Source organism: Musca autumnalis, unplaced genomic scaffold, assembly GCF_047663935.1.
Source record: "Musca autumnalis isolate F117 unplaced genomic scaffold, ASM4766393v1 scaffold_3, whole genome shotgun sequence".
Taxonomy (NCBI): domain Eukaryota; kingdom Metazoa; phylum Arthropoda; class Insecta; order Diptera; family Muscidae; genus Musca; species Musca autumnalis.
In genome coordinates, this window is record NW_027411866.1 from 245,980,571 (window position 1) to 245,999,274 (window position 18,704).

The 18,704-nt window shown below is 35.8% G+C and overlaps 1 protein-coding gene and 2 long non-coding RNA genes across 3 annotated transcripts; all 3 read right to left on the bottom strand.

Annotated features, from left to right (window-relative positions):
- Positions 1 to 2,417: 2,417 nt before the first annotated feature.
- LOC141397344 (uncharacterized) lies at positions 2,418 to 4,131 on the bottom strand. The gene is made up of 4 exons (XR_012411376.1): positions 4,011 to 4,131; positions 3,168 to 3,503; positions 2,955 to 3,091; positions 2,418 to 2,888 (listed from the first exon to the last, which is right to left on the bottom strand). It is a non-coding gene; the product is annotated as an uncharacterized lncRNA (long non-coding RNA).
- Positions 4,132 to 6,761: 2,630 nt separating this feature from the next.
- On the bottom strand, positions 6,762 to 10,135 carry LOC141399243 (uncharacterized). Its single transcript, XM_073977630.1, has 4 exons — positions 9,927 to 10,135; positions 9,387 to 9,805; positions 7,014 to 7,707; positions 6,762 to 6,953 (listed from the first exon to the last, which is right to left on the bottom strand). The coding sequence occupies exons 1-4, from the start codon at positions 9,989 to 9,991 to the stop codon at positions 6,878 to 6,880; spliced, it is 1,254 nt and encodes a 417-aa protein (XP_073833731.1). The 5' UTR covers positions 9,992 to 10,135; the 3' UTR covers positions 6,762 to 6,877.
- Positions 10,136 to 12,241: 2,106 nt separating this feature from the next.
- LOC141399238 (uncharacterized) lies at positions 12,242 to 13,686 on the bottom strand. Its single transcript, XR_012411799.1, has 2 exons — positions 13,302 to 13,686; positions 12,242 to 13,236 (listed from the first exon to the last, which is right to left on the bottom strand). It is a non-coding gene; the product is annotated as an uncharacterized lncRNA (long non-coding RNA).
- Between the last annotated feature and the right edge of the window lie 5,018 nt (positions 13,687 to 18,704).

The window sequence follows — 18,704 nt, forward strand, 5'->3', positions numbered from 1 at the left end:
TTGTGATTATTTCGGGAATCTTCCATATCATTGCAATATGATAATGATAAGCTAGCATTCTCTTCCTTTTTAACAAAGATGGGAAAACTGCTGTGATATTTCAAACTTTACATGACTGGACATTGGTCAAAGCTGGTGCTAATGATGTATGCTATCCTAATTTACATTCCTGGTTTAGGACCACATGTGCTGTTTGATATGCATCTAACAAATGGTACAGTGAAGGGAAGTCGAATTCAACATTTATTGATTTTTATATCTCCCGACTTGCCCTCTACAGCTCAACTTATCCAATATTTATTCTGTCATATGAAAATTATTCTTTGCCCCGCATGCGTGCTATTACTTACATGGATCAATCAAAGAGTCATACTTATCGTGTTTCCATAACCATTCAACATGGCTGTTCCAAGGATATGTTGCAGAACATACGTTTTCTCACAAGAAACGCTGTGAAGTGTTAGAATGAAGATGATGAGCATAACTCATTGCTGCAATTCAATATTTTTGTCTGTACTTCTTATAGAACGTTTATATCTGACCGCATTTATACACCAAATAAATCCTCATTAAGAAGGTTTGCTGTCATATTTTATACAAAAACCACAAAATTTGTTTAAAAATTATCCTAAAAGGAAAGAAGAGGAAATATCCATTCATTTTATATGAAACAACCAAGTGCTGTTGTTTTATTTTTTTAAATGATGTATAAAAGATGGCCAATGTGATAGATGACTACTGTGGTTTCCTATTGTGCGATAGATAACCACTGTTGTTGTTGTTGTAGCAGCATATAATGCTGGGTTGGCAGCCGCTGGCCGAAACACTTTTGGTTTCGGGTCAATCCGGTACGTAAGAACCCGCTGCCGAGGGATGTCATCACGGTAGGTACCTGACGCCAGGATCGTACAATCATCCACCACTGTGGTCTCCTATTGTGCGATAGATGACCACTGTGGTCACCTATTGTGCGATATTTTACTATAGATGAACACTGTTTACTATCGTACAATAGTTGACCACAGTGGTCATCTATAGCAAAATATCGCACAATACGTGACCACAGTGGTCATCTATCGCACAAAAGGTGACCACAGTGGTCACACACAGTGGTGGATGATTGTACGATCCTGGCGTCAGGTACCTACCGTGATGACATCTGTGAGAGACTGAACTCCTATTTAACCGATCTTAAAACCTTTTTCCACTCGAGGAATATGCAGATATCTGCCACTAAATCGACGGACACTGTGTGCACCACATGGACGGCGCAGTTTGGACGTGAGTTGAATGTCGTGGTCGACGGTAGCAGAATTCCAACCACAAACTGCCCCAAAATTCTAGGTGTCACATTCGACACCACTTTCACGTCGTCCTCGCATGCCACAACTATCTGCGATAAACTAAAATGTAGGAAAAAGGTCCTCAAGTCCCTAGCCGGCAGCACTTGGGGTGCAGATAAAGAAACCTTGTTGACCACGTAAAAAGCGATAAGTCGGTCTGTGGTAAGCAATGCGGCGCCAGTTTGGTCCCCGAATTTATGTGACACGCAGTGGGATTAGATTTTGTCAGAACGCCGCCCTGAGAACAGCAACAGGGTGCCTCCTCAAATCTAAAGTGAACCATCTACATGAGGAGGCAAAGATGCTATCGTTGCTGGCAACCGATACACCTAGGCATATCAAGAATCATATTCATGCTCTAGAGACGGAGGTCCAACAATATAGGAGAGAACCTCTAGATCAACAGGCATATCAGGCAGGTTTGAACAGCATTCACACGGATGCAGTTGCTAAGGCCATAAGCAATTATTGTGTGAATGCAGTCATCGGAGTACATCCCCCATCTATCGCAGCTGAAGAGCATCAGCTGCCACGACAAACCACAGTAGTTTTGGCTCAGTTACGCTCAGGATATTGCAGTCGCCTAAATTCCTATTGGGCGGGAATCGATCGCACCGTGCAAGACATCTGTCCAGTATGCGGCATGGGCCCGCACGATACTAAGCACCTATTCAACTGTCCCGCCAAACCTACTCATCTAACATCACTGGATCTGTGGTTACATCCAATCGAAGTAGCCACTCTCCTGGAACTGAAGATAGACCCAGAGCCAAATTGAACAGGAGAACGAACATACAAACATAATAAAACACTGTTACAACAACAACAGTGGTCATCTACCGCACAATAGGGGACCACAGTGGTTATCTATCGCACAATAAGTGCCAACAGTGGGCGTCTATCGCACAAAGGTGACCACAGTGGTCATATATCGCAAAATAGGTGACCACAGTGGTTATCTATCGCACAATAGTTGATCGCAGTGGTCATCTATCGCACAATAGGAAACCACAGTGGTCATTTATCACATTGGCCATCTTTTATACATCATTTAAAAAAATAAAACAACAGCACTTGGTTGTTTCATATAAAATGAAACAAAAACAGAACCTTTTATTCACATTCTTGTTTGCATCTATGGATATTTCCTGTTAGGATAATTTTTAAACAAATTTTGTGGTTTTTGTATAAAATATGACTGCAAACCTTCTTAATGAGGGTTTATTTGACGTATACATAGAATAATTGACGTTTGAAACCCAGTGGGTTTGTTAAATGCGGTCATATATAAACGTACTATAAGAAGTACAGACAAAAATATTGAATTGCAGCACTGAGTTATGCTCATCATCTTCATTTTAACACTTTACAGAGTTTCTTGTGAGAAAACGAATGTTCTGCAACAAATCCTTGGAACAGCCATGTCGAATGATTATGAAAACACGATAAGTATGAAACTCTTTGAATGATCCATGTAAGTAATAGCACGCATGCGGGGACAAAGAATAATTTTCATATGACAGAATAAATTTTTGATAAGTTGAGCTGTACAGGACAAGGCGGGAGATATAAAAATCAATAAATGTTGAATTCGACTTCCCTTCACTGTACCATTTGTTAGATGCATATCAAACAGCACATGTGGTCCTAAACCAGGAATGTAAATGAGGATGGCATACATCATTAGCACCAGCTTTAACCAAATGTCCAGTCATGTAAAGTTGGAAACATCACAACAGTTTTCCCATCTTTGTTAAAAAGGAAGAGAAGGCTAGTTTATCATGATCATATGGCAATGATATGGAAGATTCCTGAAATACTCACAATGGATATTATTGAACATTACATCAATAACATTACAAGTCCACGATTATTTATTATTTCATGTATCGCACAATAGTTGATCACAGTGGTCAGATATCGAACAATATTGATGCTCCTGGTTTGCAGACATCTCATCAATCCATTCCACCAAAATCAGGTGCCTTACGATAATTCGATTCGAATGAGAAGCCCCGACAAACCTGAAAATTAAAAAGAAAATGTTTGTTATATTTGCTAAAATTTTGTTTTATTCTCAAATTCATGTCCATCCTTGTATCCAAATCCAAGAAGTTAGCCGCAAGATGCGTCGTGTAGGCATTCCTTTGAATGACAAGTCTGGAAATAAAAAGAAAAATATTAGTTCTTTTTGTCAAATGTTTTATTTCTCAAATTCTTGTAACAACAAAAAACAAAACAACGTACAAGGATTAGTAACAACAGATTATATATATTAATGGGAAAAAATAATTAAACAAATACCAAAGAATTTTAATACATAACTATACATACATATATACATATACAAATAACAAATATTCTATTAATAATATATAAACTACAATAAAAATAAATAAATCGATAAACAATATAATTCTATTGAAATAATCTCCCAAACTTCAATATCCACAAATAGACCTTTCGGAATAAATATATGCCAAATAATTGCCGCCAATATTAATATTTTAATGATACACAAAAGGTTTTTAGGCGTTATTGCAATTAATTTCACAAACAGATAAATTGACATTATTCCAATTGGCCAACACATTTGTGGATATCTTAAAGATTTAACATTTTAATCTCACTATTTCACTATTTTTTCAAAATTTACACTCTACTTACCCAAATTCCTCCACACCATATTCAGCTATTAATTTTCCTTCCATCCTTTTAGCTGTTTTTCCAATTTTTTCCTTTTCTTCCTTTTTTTGTTGTGTTCTTACCTGGGGGGGTTTGTCAGACTGAAGTCTAATTTGAAAATTGTTTGTCACATTGAAATTTAAATAAGTAGGGATTTCAATGTAGAAAATTTCAAACGCAAATTTTTAAATTTCCGTGCATTTTCGGCATTATTTTTCGCATAGATTGAGCGGTGGCGAGGAAAAAGTGATTTTGAGCCGCAAAAAGGAATGCTTTGTATTGTATTTGTGTGTTATTTTCAAATCAATGATCGAGTATTTAGATCCTGCAATCCCTATATACATCAAGGCAAATTTATATAAGGTATATGCAAGGCAAATTCATATAAGGTATATGCATGAATTACAACAACTAACAGATTTACAAAAACCACATTGTTGTTATTGAAAATTAATTGTCAAAGATAAATATTGAATAATACGGTCGTTCCAAACATATTTTTCAGGAAAAACATAAATACATTTTGAAAATCCTCTAGAATAGAACAAATTTGAATCAAAATGTAAATGTAAAGCATTCAGAACTCTCGTAGGTCATTTTTATTACACGTTTACGATGAAAGCAGTATTTTATGGTAGCAAATTTCGATGTTACATATTTCATGAGTAGACCCTATTACCTTTTGAAAACCAAATTTACAAAAAAAGTAAAAATACAGCTGATTGTCACTTCTACCTTCTATAAATATGCCTCGAAACAAATCATATTTTCGACAATCGAAGAATAAAAGACATTTTCACGAACATGGAGTTTCTTTCTAATCCCATAGTCGCCAAATGCTAATACAACTTATGAAAATATTTTGCATGACTGAATAAATACATAAATCTTCTTAACGCCGTTGCAATTAACAACTACAAAGCTACGTGTTTCAAAACATCAAAAATACGCATTTTCAACCAGGGATGCCGACTGTCCCGAGGTAAAAATAGCTATAGAAAAGTTGTGTTAAAAACCACCACAAATCCCTACTAAGACCAAAAAAAAAAAAACGGCAGTAATTATCAACTGTTACAGCTATACCTAATTCTCAGCGCGACGTACAAAAATTATTCACCAACCTACCGCAACAACGCTTTTTATTAATTTTCTCGTTTAGAGTTAAGCTTTGCTATGTTCCAGAAGCAGCAAGAGCTACTATTTTTTACTACGATAACATTTTTTCCTTTATGTTATCGATGAAAACAGTAAAAATTAGTAGATTGTTGCAGTACTGGAGAAGACCATTAGATGATCTTATTTTCCTTGCACAACTTAATTCGGAAGTTATTATACAAGTTAAGGCCTGCGTACATAAGCTGCTTTGCCTGATTGCCTTGCTTTGCTGCTTCAATAAAAAATAAAAGAACAAAGAAGGCAGACCCAATTTCCAACTGATGGCAACCCAGTTCAAAATTTCGTCTTTATTCTATTATTTTTATTACGTCAGAAATGAAGCAGGAAAGCAAGGCAATCAGGCAAAGCAGCTTATGTACGCAGGCCTTTATACATCAAGAAATTCCACAAAAATTTACATTTTTCATTCATAATTTTGTTTTTTTAGTTTTTGTTATAAAATAAACACATTTTTTATAATTTTGCTTGAAGAACGCATAGGTTTCCATAGTTCCATTATCGGTTGCTATCGAGAAAATCGATAACATTGCCTGAACGATTTCGATCGAGTCTTATCATGCTTATTCACGAGCAAATTCTCGATCGAATCCAATCACATAATTAGGCCCCCATATCGAACAGTGGCTTACGGTGTCAGAGTAAATAGGCCTGTTCGATAACTTCGCAAGTAAAAAGTATTTGCAAGTTCTTGCAACTACTTCTCATTTCTCTTTTACTGAACAAGTTTGTTATCGAACAGCATTTTGTAAAAGTTTGTACAAACTTTTGGGTTGTCGTACAGACCTAATATCTAGAGAGCAACCCCGACGATCGACAAAACGGCACAACACTTCAAACATAAAGTCTGGAGTGGATGAGAGATCGCAGACGGGCTCCATGTGGATACACTTCGTGCCAAAACACAGGAATAAGCAAATGTATCTTTTGGAAAATGTTTACACGTAGCCTATTTAATGTACATATTAACATTCAATATTCACAATAATTTTCTTTACATTTCTATGTATTATTTTTATTATTTTATATATTGTTTTTAATATTAAATTATAATTAATAATTGAATATTTACTGTGAAATTTGTTTTTGCGATACCTGAATTATAATTTGTTTTCCAATGAAAGTATGAATGTACTAAGTAGACTAACATTAATCATATCTGGGAAGATAAGGTAAATACTACGAATTTTGAAAATGTGACTAAAACTATAAGGCGAAACAAAAAAATTCAAATAAAATCATAAAAAATTGACATCCTACCAAACAGATTTGCCGTTCTTGGGGCAAGCTTTGTAGCAAAAAAGTCCATATAAAAATATAATAAGAAAAATTATAGCAAACAATAAACTAAAAGAGGAGGGGGTTTGGGTTGGTCATCATCATCTGAGAAATGAAAGGAGAATAAATTACAAAATATTTAAGAAATTTCTTAAAATTAAATAGTTGTTGTTTGTTCAATTTGAATATTTAGAAATTCTATATAATTCAATAATTTCAATAGTTTTGTTCTTTTTGAAATGCGTTTGTTTTAAGCTTGAGAAGTAGAAGAGAAGAACAGGATTTCCATACATAAGTTACTAAAAGGATATTTTATTAATTATTTATTGAATGTTGTGATTTCAAATTGCCTTTCATGGTTGGTTACTTTTTTATATTGAGTCATGGAAAATACAATACTAATGACGCCGGAAAAGCACTTTATGTAAAGCATCTATATCAATTTCTAGGGGAGTCTTATTTGAGGAGTGTGAACTGTAAAGAAAATAACAAATTTTAGAAGATATTAAAAAATAAAAACTTCTTTTGACTTACCTTGAAGTTCTTATTGCAGGTGCTGTGGGTTTATTTGAGGCTCTGGGATTTACCAAAAGACACTTCATGGGTTGGCCATCTAATTGACGATTGTGATAAGTATCTACGGCTTTTTCAGCATGAGCCAATGACTTATAGATAATTTCTGCTACACCAGGTCGCACAATTCGTGAATCATACAATTCACCAATATCTTCAAAAAGTTCCTTAATATCCGATTGCGTCACACTGGGATGTAAATTACTAACAACTATGCGATAGCCTGACGATGATGACGACGATGATGATTTGCCCATACCAAATGCGGATGAGCCATTTGGTGGTGATGGTGGTGTTAGGGGATTTGAAAAAATACCCATGGAAGCATGTGGATCGGGTGCACGTTCTAAACGTGAACGCATCTCATACGAGAGATGTGATGAATGTTCGGTTGGATAACGCCGAGTATATGGATCTGGACTACGATCACGCAGTGATGATCTTAGAATACCTTTTGCTGGTGGTGGTGGCAATTCTGGTGATAGTCGCCGTTCATGTCTTGAGTTATGAGGAACTTCATAAACGTCGAAGGGATCATAGTGATCATTGTGGATTGTACCCCAACTATCTAAACGTCTGGGTGCCGTCGCACCAATATCATAGACCATATCATTTCTGACGGTGCGGCTGAGTCTTGTGGCAGCGGCATATTCCTCTGGAAGAGATAGAACATAAGTAAGTAATACTTTTTAATGGTCCGAATTTGAGAGGAAGTTTTAACAGAATTATAAACGTGATTGATCTGAACGGATTATTGTACCAGCCTAAGATCTGTCCAGAGCTTGATGTACGCTTGAAAGAAACTGTAATGATCTGCTAAATGTTGGCCCAGTCAAGTACTTAATTCGCAAGTTATCGTGTTCATTAGACATTTATATTGGTACAGGCAATATTTTGTACCTTTGGGTCATAATTTCAGGATGTGTTGCCGCTATGACAACCTATTGCAAAAAATAGCGGTCCGAGAGCAAGGCCCAAACTGCACTTTTGCAAAAAAAAATTCATGCTGCTGCATGAAACCTACAGGAGCATAGGTTTAATGCTAGGTTGGCAGCCGCTGGCCGAAACACTATGGTTTCGGATCAAGCTGCTAAAAGAACCCGCTGCCGTGGGATTGGATTAGGATTGTCTGGAAATATATTACGGTGCGCAACGTTTGGAAAAAATTGGTTACTCCATTCGAGAGTAATCAGGCGCCCCTGTTTTTGAAAAAAATTGTCGTGTAGGTATCTTTAGGAAGTGGACCGATATGACCCATCTTTGAAGAAATATATTTCGTAGTTTTTTTCCCAGATGTTTCGAAGAATAAAATCCACCATCATTTTGCCTTTAGGATCCTTCGCTAAATTAAAACGAATGTAAAATGGTGGTACTATTCCATCAAAGCCGACTTTACCATAAAAACAGCAATTGAAAATGTTCTATGATGCCCCGACTCAGCACCAAGTTTTTACACGGTCAACATCGTCCTCATAATACGAGGTCTCTTCGCTATATCCTCTCAAGGTTAAAACCAGCATTTGCTGTGAAATCACGGACAAAACCAGCCACAGAAACAAGCAATTATTGTTTGTCAGTCCCTTTCATTCTTACGTTGCAATGATCCTTAAAGGACATAACTTGTCCACTACCGTGGACACAAAGATCAGTGATTGTACATCCCGAAAAATCTTATTCTGTAGGCCCACAGTAATATGAATGTAAAATACTGTTGATAACATTAAATGCAAAATAGCCTTGTTGATGGGGTTCTGAAAGTCATGCACCAATACAGCATTGCTTGACTTCCGTATTGTCAGTTGCTTTGTATTCGTGCATGAAACTTGGGGTTCTTAAATCGAGTTCCATACTAAGAGTAATTTTATGAAATTGTAGTAGTGAGGAAATCGGTTTAAGAACCCCTAGTTTCATGCACGAATACAAAGCAACTGACAATACGGAAGTCGGCCATAGTGTTCGGGCAGTTAGGACAAGAAACTTATTATTACAGCCAGGATCAAAACTATCGAGTAAATTTCAAGCCCAATATTAACCACGATTGACACAGAAGCCACATATTACAAGTCATCACTTCACGCATATTCGCTTTTGAAGCCCCCAAATATGTAAATCTGATTTCGTATCTTCCATTTATTTTTATACTCTTATCTACCAAATGTGTACGTGAGAACCTGCAGGAACCAAAAAATAAACAAATTCCCTGGTACCTTTTTCAAAACAATTTAAATTTTCGCCTAAACACCAATTTTTCAGAAGCTATTGAACCATAGTAGAAATCCTGATATCCCCCATTTTATTATTATCCAAACAAAATTGTTCACCTCACTCACTCACCTTCTTCCATTTTCTCCATGTTGTCATAATCAACATAGCCTCTGGGTATTTCCAGCACTTCATTGCGCCTCAATGATGATGTGGACAGTGATGATTTATAACCCGAATTACGCGTTTTCAAGCCACCACCATCTGCTGCTAGCTTACCACCAATACGACCAACCAAATCACCTCCTAATCGACTATATTTAAAACTGCTTGCCTTATATGGTGGTTTCGATACAATCAGATCCTGCTTTTGAGATAATTTTTTACGAACATCACCATTGTTACGTGTTATCTCCACCAATTTGTCTCTGGCATCACGAATTTTGGCACGATTTTTCTGAATGATTTTCATTCGGGCATCTGTAATGCGAGCAGCTTCCTTGAATGCCGGCCTATTAAGGGTTTTTCTCAATGGTGGTTTCTTTATGGTCCTGGAAAATAAAGAAAACGCGATTAACTTGCTTTCACAATAAATGTTTTTCTTTTCAACGCCATTTTCTTATAGTAATCCTTGGCTGGTTGATGGGTTGCCCCTTTGGTTGACGAACTTACAATCTTTTCGAGGGGGCCACAGCAATTTTCTTGCTTTTTATTATATCATCTAAGCTCATATCCATCTTAGATGTTTTGTATTTTCTGTGGTCAGAAGTTTTTGTTCTTGAATATTGTGGAAATTGTAAATTTTTCAATGAAAAAACCCTTAATCCTTTGGAAAATTTAGCGGCGGTGCTGTATGTTTGGTGTGCTGTGGGTTTTTTATTATGAGTGAAGTTGGTGGTTGTTTGTGAGAGAGATGCCACATATTTTGTGTATATTTATTTTTTAGTTAGTGAAAACGTAACGTAAACTTTATCTGAGGAGTCGTATTGACCTCTAAAGCTAAAAACATATCCAACGTTTGCGTAAAGTTCTTTGCAATTTCTGGTAGAAGAATAAAGAAAATAGAAACTTGGCATCACTTTGTCTTTTATTCATCTACCAGAAATGACGCAAAATTTCACTCAAACTGGTTTTAAAAAAATATATACGTCATTTAAGTTGTTGAATATCTGCTAAAATATATTTCCAATGCGTACCATTGAATAAAATTCATACAATGAAACCTTAAGGGGTGAGTACATAAGCTGCCTTGCCTGCTTACCTTGCTTGCTTCTGATAAAAGAATAAAAAAGAAAAGCGCAACCCAGTTCGAAATCGGCCTTCTTTATTCTTTTATTTTTATTATGTCAGAAATGAAGCAGGGAAGCAAGGCAATCAGGCAAGGCAGCTTATGTACGCAGGCCTTTAGCCCCGGTCCATACTACAGTGATTTCTATGAAATAATTTCATGAAATTAGGCGTATTGACCTCTAATGCCCTAAACGCATCCAAAGTTTGTGTAAATGCCGCTGCACATACGGCGCGTTGAGCGCTGTGTTAGTCCCTGTTTATACAGGGAAAGTTGATGGGAAAGAAAATTGAGTTTATGGGCGAGGGAGTAGAGAGGAATAAGAGGGGGTACACACACCTCTGTACTGGCAAATTCTGTTTTGTTTTGTTTTTCTTCGTATACAACCTGAAGTTGGCTGCAGATTTGTTTTTGCATTTTCTTTCATTTTATTTTCTCTGTCGAGAAACAAACAACAGCGGAGACAATTGAAAAAAGCCATTTGGAGGAAAAGCTATTTTTTTAAGCAAAAACAATTCGAAATAAGTGGAAATATCAAAATTAAAATGCAATTCAAGGTTTCCTTTAAAAATTAATTGTTTATCACACACGTCCATTTTTACTTTTCATTACAATTTTGCCTTGGCTTTGTTTTTGAACAAGGCAATGAGAAAATGAGTGTGAAGAAGAATAAGACAAATTATAAAATTGACACAAACATGATTTCCATGTCTAAACAACAAGGAAATTTTAAAGGAAATTGAGAAGAAAAATTTTCTTTCCAGTTTGAATGTCTAAACACGGTCTTACAACAACCACATGAAATCTTCAAGAACAAACTTGGCATCACATTTTTCATGTGGTTGTTGTTTTCAACGCGCAACGCGTCACACAATGGACCGTATGTATTTGAACCTTAATACGGCCAAACTGCTGCTGCCGATGAACCACTCGTGTGCGTGTGTGATTGAATAGTGTGTGGCAATCCTTCAATCCTCATTCCAAAAATGTTAATTTTTCCTCTAAAAAAGGATTTTTAGTTGAAGTTTTCAAAATTTTTTAATTTCATCACAAACAATATTTGTTATTTTCAAAAACTATTTGTCGATTACTTTGAAAATAAACAAAATTCATCTGATTCATCATTTCCAAAATCAAAATTGTTTTGATTTCTATCCTACTAAAAATACTCACACATACATCGACAAATACTTCAAAATTTACTATCAGTTTCACTATGTCGAACGAAAATTAAAACGAAAGAAAAACGACTAAACTCGTGTATGATTTTGAAATTTTGTAGTTGTTTCGAAGCAAAAACAAAGTCAATGTTACCATGAAAAGCAAAGTTTAGGTGTTTTTCGTTCGCATTCGTTTTCTTTTGACATATTGATGTTACAATCCCTGCTCAGGCGGCGCTAGATTGGACCATCCGGCTTTGCTAGCAGTTCAGGGTCTGGTTCTCAACCGTCCAAACCTAACTCCACAGGGCGAACACAAATTTGATATGCTAACGAACAAACGATACAAATAAGAAAAACAAACATACAAACACTGCTTTGATAAGGGAGAATTGATGTTACTACTCCCGCATTTGCCCTCCCTTCCATGGTTTCCAAAAGTCCAATTCGCATTTCGTTGGAAACCCCACAAGACACACACACTCACCTCATCACCTTTTAAAGGAGTCCCCCAATCACAAATAGATTAACACATATTATTATCTTTTCAACTCATCAAACATGAAACATTTATTAATATAAAAAGTTGACTTAAATCTAAATCTTTTATTGATAGTCTGTTTAAATATAAAAAAAATGGCAAGAAAATGGAATCTCTAACACCAGTAAATTATTTAAATATTAGATGGTTTCCCAATATGGAGATATTTCGAGAAAAGGGCTCTAGAGCGTATTCCTTGCGTTTTTAAATTCGCTGTCTTATTATCCAAACAAAAAAATAATATCTATCCTAAGGGAGCTCACTTATGATAGTTCTTTAGCCAAATCGGCCCACTAACTTACTCACAGTCTACTCTAGAATCCTTAAAAATTCATATAAAACTTTAGCTGAGAACTGGTATTAAAAATCCTAACAATATCAAATTTACTTAGAAGCTAGGACAAACACAAGGACATCACACATTAATACATAAAGATCGATTTTTTTATGTTATTTGTATCAAATATTTGATCATTTGTAAGGCAATTAACCAAATGACCAATTTAGCATTATATTCAAATTTTATATTTAATTTAATTATTTTTTTTTGTTAACTTATTTTCTTTCTTTTATTTAGTTGCAGATAACCGCCATGATTTTTACAGAAAAACACTCAAAAGTACGTGTTACCTCACTTTCCAGCTTGTTAAATTGGCAAAATGGCGATACCTCTTTTCAGCACACAGGCCTATAGAGTGTTCCAATGGTGTTATTTGGTGGCCTCAAAGTTGACAGTAAGCCGAAACAACCAGCACACTTAAAACTTCTCAGGCGGGAATTGGTTCTTTAAAATTTTTATGGCCACACTCAAAAAGGCATCGGTTCCAATAACCGCAACAAAAACTTGGTAATATGGCACTGGCAAAACGTTAACACAACGGGCAAAATTAAATAACCAAAACAGCAAAAACAGATAAATCGAAAAAAGACGCACTGGCCCCACTTCTGGGAATAGCTGAGGCCAGTGGAATTGGTGATTTTTCTCGGGAAATTCTATAATAAAAAGCCGTTGTTAGCAAACGGTCATTTATAGACACTCTGCCACTAACATCACTTACTTTTGTTTTTATTTCCACAAAATAAAGAAATACAAAATGCACACAACTGTCTTTTACTTTACTATCTTTGGGCAACACAATCGTTTTTTGGCCTTTAAACTTGGTATGTCATGACCCGCAACTTTAATGACGGTTACTGCACAAATAAAGGCTTCAGTTTGCCGCTTTTGGCCTTTTATAGCTTCTCTATTTTCCTCCATTTTCCCTAATTTTCCAAGACATTTTGGATTCCTATACATGAAAAATATATCCATACATTTAGTTTACAGATACAGTGACGTTACTACCCTCACTAAACAACAATTTCAGCGCTGCTATTTATGGTAGTATGTATTGGTCCATTGAACAATAATTTTATTTTGAAATGGCAATACCCTACATTTCCTTTCCTCAGTTCTATTGCGTTCACATCGTACCCCATACACAAGTTTCTCATACTGAAATAGAATTTTTTTCTTTTTTTGAATGAAAGAAAAATTATTCAATCCTTACAGCTGGGAACTTGGTATGTAAACCATTGTTTAATATAAAAACGTCTTTATTAAAAAAAAACTCATTAATTATTTTCCAGTCATGGTGCGCCGCCGCTATGTTGACTTTTACCGCCCGCTTCCTGACCTGCCCACGCAACAAAACATCGACCATTGCTGAGGAAATTGCGCAAGGGACGATGTGCGTGCTCCTAAATCCCAACGTGGGGAACTCCCACGCCCTGGAGTCCTCAAGCCGGGCATAAATCACATTTCCAGGTATGTATACCCAAAAAATGCCCATGAGGCTTCTCCAAAACAAACGGTAAATTCATAGTGTGCTCGTGGAGTCTTATTTCACACATACTACCATCTCATACTACCCATACAAGAAATGCACACATTTACTACCATAGTACCCTATAAATGTACATTAGTTGGCAACGCTATCATTTCGTCATGAATGAATTCAAGAGGAAGAAGAAGAAATTGTTTTCATTTTCATATCTTCTCTTTTCATTCATTCATGGCATACAATTGTAAATTAAATAAATTAAATAAATCAAATTTTTTTGTCGTCCCAACGAATAATCATTTTTTTTTTGCTATTTTCTTTACAGATTCCCTGTCCTGTCGACGGAATACATTGAGGAATTTCGGTGAGTAAACGTTTTTTATTGAATTGTGTCACAACCTTCTGTGCATTAATAATCGTTGTTTTTATTTGTTGCAGTTTCTTTGGGGGGCTTTATTCAGCGAAACGTTGGAGTGCAGACAACAACATAAACACCAATTGGTCATCTATTTTCCCCGAAATGGTTTGGAGGCAAATGATATCATAAACATGAGGGACATTGTTGGACGCTGCCGTAAGTATTTTAACAAATTCATTGGGTCTATATTATTCATAGTTCTTATTGTTTCCTACCTTCACAGGTCGCTCACGCTCATCGGCACAATCAGCATTCTGACTCCATCGTATCCTATCGTCATGTTTACTACACCAATAGGACCAGCTGACTTGGCCGAAAAAAGGTTTTATGGCAAGGCATCTCACCCAATTTTCATCGACATCCTTTATAATCTTTGATGGTGTTATTTACATGTCGATACTACTTGTTGTGGGCCGTAACCTACCTAAAACTTTTCGGGTGGAAAGGACGTTTTCCTAAGGATTCATATTTTGCCATTTTATGGCACATGGAGTAGAGAACATCTGCCTATCCAAGTGGTAAGTACCTGTCGCTCCTATTCTTGTATTCCTATTAACGTTTATCCTTCTTCCTAGGTTATTTATACTCCTTTTTGTAACACATCATTGCCCTGTTTGGTGATTCATGGCGGCAATAAACAACATCCCATCACCTACCTGCCAAACATCGCAGTTTATATAAAAAAATTGATGAACAATATCATTCTTAAGAGGGGTTTCGTTGGATGACATGACCTATCAGGTATTTTGTTGTTGGCTTTAAATAGCACAATAATTGTATTTGACTCATTCATCATAATGTCTGGCCCTCTCATATTTTATTCTGTTTTCTCTACAGGTACACTAATTAATCCTGATTATTCTAACTTTTCTATTTTGGGATTTGACGAATTATTTTGGATTACCCAGCATTACATCCTGTCAACAGGTATGTTTTACCTTTTGTATATGTTAGGGATATATCATAACCGATAGACTGTAGAACATCTCGGTTGTTTTAACTGTGATAAAAATAGGAATAACGTACGCACTGGTTGCTGCAATTGATCATGTGTTTAGTCGACATAACAAGGAGGTTTACAATTCTTGCAAATGATTGTTCCAACCAGTGGAGGTGGTGTTTGTAGATAGGTCCGAACGGACATTTCTTTGCCACTTCGACTTTATTAACCACTTCCGGAATAAATGAACATTTTCGTGAACACTGATATGGATATATCGCACATCATTTAGATTATTGTCTAGGAAATATGAAATAAAAGGTTAAACATCACCATGAAATATCTATAAAAGGAAAATGCATGAAATCCCCAAAACATTATCAAGATTCCTTTTCCTTTAATAAGGCCTTAATATTCTTTAGATTTCAACAGTTTTTGTAGCGAGCAAGGCAAATTTATAGAAGGTATATGCATAAACTACAACAACTAAAAATTTACAAAAACAACATTGTTGTTATTGAAAATTAATTGTCAGAGAAAATATTGAATAATAGGGTCGTTCCAAAAATTGTCTCAGGAAAAACATAAATACATTTTGAAAATCCTCTAAAATAGAACAAATTTGAATCGAAATGTAAATATGAAGCATTCAGAACTGTCGTAGGTCATTTTTATTACACGTTTTGGATGAAAAGCAGTATTTTTTGGTAGCCAATTTCGAAGTTTAAAATTTCATGATTAGACCCTATTACATTTTGAAAACCAAATTTACCAAAATAAGTAAAAATACAGCTGATTGTCACTTCTACCTTCTTTAAATGTGCCTTGGTAGCGAGTAATGCACAAACAATAATAACGCTGCGAAATATTGTTGGCACAATACAACTAAATTATTTGTTTACTATATTTTTTTGAGAACAAATAATTAATGTGGACAACAAGAGAAGATATCCGCTGGGATTATAGTGTCAACTTGCGATTGCATCATAAACATTATAATACAAATATAAATTGTCATTGAAATTTGGAACAATGGGGTGGTTCTGACAATGTTCTTGGGAAACCCTAAATACATTTTAAAACTCGCCTCAAATAGTTCATTTTTGAATAAAAAAAGTGCAAGACTGTGGTCGGTCATTTCTATTTTATGAATAATATGATCCCAAGTATTCTATGAAAATGTGAAATTTAATTTAATTTTGAATTTATTTATAAAAACATGAAGCAAATAGGCTACATTTTTTTTATATAAAAAATGGAATATACCCTAACAAAATAATTACAATACTACTCATTAGGGTGTGGTATATTGAGTAGGGAGTATGGTAGCAAGCGTGTTTGAAAAAATTAATTAGACGGAATACAGTCGGGCTGAAAAGTTTCGAGCTCGAGAGAGGTATTATCAAATATTTTAAATTTTGGAATGAAGTTGGGCGTAATTTTAGTTGACAATTTTAATTACTATCAAATAAATCAACAAGGGTATTAGCCAAATTATTTATTCGGACACTAGCTAGAATAATCCAAATATTTTCTTCACTTTTCAATTCACTCTGTGCATTCAGCTATGCTTGTTAAACAAAATAGGTATGGGTAAGTATTGGTATATTGAGCTTGATCACATTGCCTATTAACTCGCACCCTTAATAACCTGTAATATTGGGAAACAAATATCGAGTTTGAACATTCATTATAATTTGATCATTGATTGCTATCGGAGATTCTAGAATATCGTACATCATGACTTGTGGGATCTTATCATTATAATTGGTATTAGTTGGAACTGTAAGGTAATTTGAATCTAACTTTTGTCCCGGCCACTTTGCTCTCCCTCAGTACGCACGGCACTCGTTCCAATCTGCTACATATGTTGGAGTCATTTCTGTGGTCCGGGTTCGCTACACGGCTCTAGCTGTAGTTTTGTTAGAATTCACAATTTTCCTTCAAATGTTCCAACTCTGCCTTTATAAGATAACCCCCCACAGTATGGTGTTACATTTTTATGTCTTTAACATGGCAAGTGCCTAGTGGCTTACCTTGCATGTCTTCAATTTCGAACATATTGTTCCCCACTGGCTTAACTATTCGACATTTTAAATATTTCCTACAAAATTTGGCATTAATGTTTTTTCCAAAGTCACTCAAGACATGGTTTCGCCGAAAAACCTCTTGCCCTGGTACGAATTTAACAATACGAGCCCTTTGGTTGTATCGTTTGGCACTTCGCTCATAGGATTCATGTAAATTTTTGGATATTTGCCCTCTAATAATCTCTAACCGATCCTTTCGCCCTAAGTCGTTGATGTTATGATCACACAAAGATTTCAACTTTCTGGCCAACTTGTAGTCGCTGCCGTTGGTATACATTTCGTAACCAAAAAGGGCAAAAAACGGTGTTACCCCAGTGGCTGTGTGTATGGATGATCTTAAGGCACATTCTATTTCGGTTAAGTACGCATCCCAGTCCCTGTGATCATTACCTAAATATGCGCGAATCGCTGCCAAAACGGACTGGTTCACCCTTTCCGCGGCATTGGACTGGGGCGAGTAGGGTGCGGTTAACATATGGTTTATTTTATACATCTCGACCATGTCCTTAAAACCTTTTGCAGTGAACTGGGCACCATTATCCGTGTGGATTGTTTCTGGTACTCCAAATTTCCGAAATATTTCTTTTATTAAAAATTGCACTACATTTGATGTTGTGGCTTCTTTCATGGCTTTAAGGAACACGAATTTGGAGAAATGGTCAACAACTATAAAAATATAGCTGTTGCCAGATTTGGACCGGGGATATTTACCCAAAAAATCCATATACAGTTTTTGAAACGGTCTTTCGGTTACCACTTCACATCCTATTGTCGGTTGAGTGTTCCTATTAAAAGATTTCGTCTCTTTGCATATTTGGCAATTGGACACATATTGCTTCACTTGTTGAACCATTTTTGGCCAATAATAAAACTTTTGCAGACGATGAAGCGTCTTCGCAATACCTCCATGAGCTGATGTGACCTCATCATGTGCCTTTTGGATCAATAAATATGTTAATGTCTCTGGAATCCAAAGCTTCCAGGGCATTTCCTCGGAATCCAAGTCATTCTCTGGTTTTGTTCGTTTAAAAATTAGGCCATTTTCTATTTTTAAGTCAGGCAGTTTCTGTTGATTTTTCTCTATGTGCTCAATTATGTCTTTATATTCCTGACTTTCGAATTCGGTGGTCTCGAAATCGAATAAGTCATCAACTATTTCATATTCTTCGACTACTTCCAGTCGGGATAGC

Coding starts and splice junctions, on each gene's coding strand:
- LOC141399243 (XM_073977630.1), bottom strand. CDS start 9,991: ATGGATATGAGCTTAGATGATATAATAAAAAGCAAGAAAATTGCTGTG. Junction 9,806..9,926: donor GTGGCCCCCTCGAAAAGATT/GTAAGTTCGTCA, acceptor TTTATTTTCCAG/GACCATAAAGAAACCACCAT. Junction 6,954..7,013: donor CCTGCAATAAGAACTTCAAG/GTAAGTCAAAAG, acceptor TTTTCTTTACAG/TTCACACTCCTCAAATAAGA.